The 3,308-nt window shown below is 50.4% G+C and overlaps 1 protein-coding gene across 1 annotated transcript; it reads left to right on the top strand.

The window, feature by feature from the left end:
- Positions 1-211: 211 nt before the first annotated feature.
- Positions 212-2,556, top strand: LOC123082275 (amino acid transporter AVT1H-like). The gene is made up of 2 exons (XM_044504646.1): positions 212-476; positions 1,403-2,556. The coding sequence occupies exons 1-2, from the start codon at positions 212-214 to the stop codon at positions 2,554-2,556; spliced, it is 1,419 nt and encodes a 472-aa protein (XP_044360581.1).
- The last annotated feature ends 752 nt before the right edge of the window (positions 2,557-3,308 follow it).

Raw genomic sequence — 3,308 nt, 5'->3', positions numbered from 1 at the left:
TCCTATTAATAGACGAGTTGGAACGTTGTATCTTCCTTCTCCATCTCGACCCCTGATCGAGAAACTGCTATAAATAGGCACGAGCACAACGTCGTTTTTCACAAGGCGAGTGTACAAGTGTAGTGGCACATTCAGCTATACACTAATCCGCACGTATAGATAACGCTTCTCCTAACTACCACTACTGCTACTACCACCAACGGAAGCAGAAATGGCGAGTCGGTGGTGCGAGTTGCTGTGCCCGCAGCCTAAGCAGGTGGCGAGCGAGAGCATGCACGGCGCCCGGCTCGCGGCGCAGCAGCTGAGCAGGGGCCGCGATGCCTGCGACGTCGAAGCAGGCAAGCCGTGTCAGGAGGAGACGGCAGCCGCTTGCGGGGGGAGGGTCGCGGCCATGGCATCCATCACTCAGCAGCATCACAGCAAGCCTACCAGCACGTTTGCCCAGTCGGTCATCAACATGGTTGGCATGCTCATAGGTAAAATGCTTACGCCACGTATACATATAGTATATGCTTTGTGCCTCACATTTTAAATGTCGGAATGACTTCATGTTCAGCTGGTGCAGTTTGTAGCTCATATATAGTCACCTGAACGCTACACATTATTCATGATCAAAGTACAGAATGAAGAATTAGTGTGCTGGTACTCCAAAAGTTTCTCGTCTGTAGATTATATAGTAACATGAATTGGTGATGGACTGATGCATGGTTACATGTTGATCCAAAAGTTTTGAAAAGTGCGCATACTATAACATTTCTTCTTCTTTGATTTTGACCGAATATTGCAGCTTTAACCTCTAAACAGTCTTGCTAAATCTTAGTTGACTGAGACTTGGTTATGTCTCAGTCGATGCTTATATTCGTGAGATTTTATATTGAGATCCATGTATTTTTTGAGTTTTTTTTTCTTTCTTACATGTTATGTCACTTGACCGAGACTTGATTAGGGCAAAGGTGTGGCTACTCTCGGGTGTACTACATCCGAGTTTCAAAAACTTGAAAAAAACGCGATCAAACAAACTCCAAAAAATCTGAAACTACGAGACATCAAACTTGATCAAAGTTTGAGCTTCCTGCAAAATTTCAGCCAAAGAAAACATCTGAGGAGCTCTCACGGAAAAAAACAAAATCACTTCTCAAACAGTGCACCAAACTTTGAAGATTGTTTTTGTCTTTTTTGGTAAGAGCTCCTCTGATGTTATTTCTGGCTGAAATTTGGTAGTTAGCTAGCTCGAACATTTGATCAAATTTGATGTCTCAAAGTTACAGATTTTTTCCAGTTAGTTTGATCATGTTTTTTTTTTTAAAAAAATTGAAATTTGGGTGTAGTACACCCGAGAGTATAAAATCCAGTCTCATTGATTAGACCTAGTTAACTAAATCACCAATTCATTTTTTTCCAGGACTTGGGCAGCTCTCCACTCCCTACGCCTTGGAAAATGGCGGCTGGGCCTCCATTTTCCTCCTGGTCGGCCTCGGCATCATGTGCGCCTATACAGCGCACATCATCGGCAAGTGCCTAGACGAGGAGCCCCGCTCCAAAACGTACCAGGATATTGGCCAACAGGCGTTCGGCTCCAAGGGCCGGCTGATCGCCTCGGCATTCATCTACCTCGAGATCTTCTTCGCCCTGGTCTCCTACACCATCTCCCTCAGCGACAACATCCCGCTCGTCTTCGCCGGTGTCCGCCTCCACCTGCCAATACCATGGCTGCGCCTCAGCACCACGCAGCTGCTCACCGTCATCGCCGTGCTGGTGGCTCTTCCCAGCCTTTGGCTAAGGAACCTGTCCTCCATCTCCTGCCTCTCCTTCGCCGGCATCCTCATGTCGATGGTCATCTTCGTCACCATCCTCTGCACCGCGGCCTTCGGCAGTGTCGGCCTGGGCAAGCACATCCCAGTCCTCAGGCTTGACAAGATCCCGACGGTGTCCGGCCTCTACATGTTCAGCTACGCTGGCCACATCGTCTTCCCCAACATCTACACGGCCATGAAGGACCCCTCGAGCTTCACCAAGGTCTCCGTCACGAGTTTCTCCATGGTCGCCCTGCTCTACACGGCCCTCGCGTTTGTCGGCGCAAGCCTCTTCGGTCCCAGCGTGAACTCCCAGGTCACGCTCAGCATGCCGCCGGGGCTGCTGGTCACCAAAGTGGCGCTCTGGGCCACCGTGCTCACGCCGGTCACCAAATACGCGCTCGAGTTCGCGCCCTTCGCCATTCAGCTCGAGCACCACCTGCCGGCGACCATGGGGCCTCGTGCCCGGATAATCATCCGCGGAAGCATCGGCTCGGCGGGGCTTCTCATCATCCTGGCGCTGGCGCTCTCGGTTCCATACTTCCAGTACGTGCTCAGCCTCACCGGCTCGCTCATCAGCGTGGCCATCTCGGTCATATTCCCATGCGCGTTTTACGTCAAGATCCGTTGGGGCCGGTTATCGCGGCATGTCGTCGTGCTGAATGCGGCGATGATCGCCGTTGGTTTTGTTCTCGCGGTGGTGGGGACCGCTTCGTCGGCTAAGCTACTGGTGAAAAGTATACAAAATGGACATGTGGCGTAGTTTGTAAGTATTACACTATTACTTGAATCAAAAGTGTCATTAAATTAGGCCTGCACATACGCCACGTGAAAATAAGAAATACGTAAAGTACGCTTGGGTTGTATATTTGTTTTTTTAGAACTGTATACTTGGTTGAAGAACGGTAATGTACATGGATTGCAGCTGCAATGGATTTTAAAGTGTAATAGCATCTCTAATAGATCCGCTAAAACCTTGTCCTCAAGAAGCAGTATACTCCCCCTAAAATGAATATGTGAAAATTTACGGTACGATTTTTACGTCAGCATAATGGATCCCGTATAGACCAATTGAATATACAATAAGGTCCCTACAAAATAGCACAAGGCACCCTCACACATAAAAAAAAGCAATTAGATCCTCACGCGGCAGCAATAGTCCCGGCGGCATCTCGCGAGAGCAAGCTAGCGGAGGGTTCAACAAGTGTTGGTTTCCCAATTCAGAGCGTCCGGAAAAGAAGGGACGAGAAGAGAGAGGCGACTGTTCGCAATGGGGATTTGGGAGGGGGGGGCTTGGCTGCTCGCGGCGGGAGGGGGGCCATGACCGGCGTTGCTGCTCCATGCGGAGAAGGGAGAGGCCCAGCCGGTGTTGCTCGTTGCTCGTGGTAGGGAGGGAGGATGTTCGGCCAACGTCGCTGCTCGTGGCTGGAAAAAGAAAGGTCCGACCGGTGTTGCTGCTCGTGGTGGAGAAGCGGAAGGTCCGATGGGCGTTGCTACTCGCGGCGGAGAAGTGAG

This window comes from Triticum aestivum, chromosome 4A (assembly GCF_018294505.1).
Source record: "Triticum aestivum cultivar Chinese Spring chromosome 4A, IWGSC CS RefSeq v2.1, whole genome shotgun sequence".
In the NCBI taxonomy this organism is placed as follows: Eukaryota; Viridiplantae; Streptophyta; class Magnoliopsida; order Poales; family Poaceae; genus Triticum; species Triticum aestivum.
Note: the sequence above shows the minus strand (reverse complement) of the source record. Positions and strands in the feature narration are given on the sequence as shown.

Coding starts and splice junctions, on each gene's coding strand:
- LOC123082275 (XM_044504646.1), top strand. CDS start 212: ATGGCGAGTCGGTGGTGCGAGTTGCTGTGCCCGCAGCCTAAGCAGGTG. Junction 477..1,402: donor CATGGTTGGCATGCTCATAG/GTAAAATGCTTA, acceptor ATTTTTTTCCAG/GACTTGGGCAGCTCTCCACT.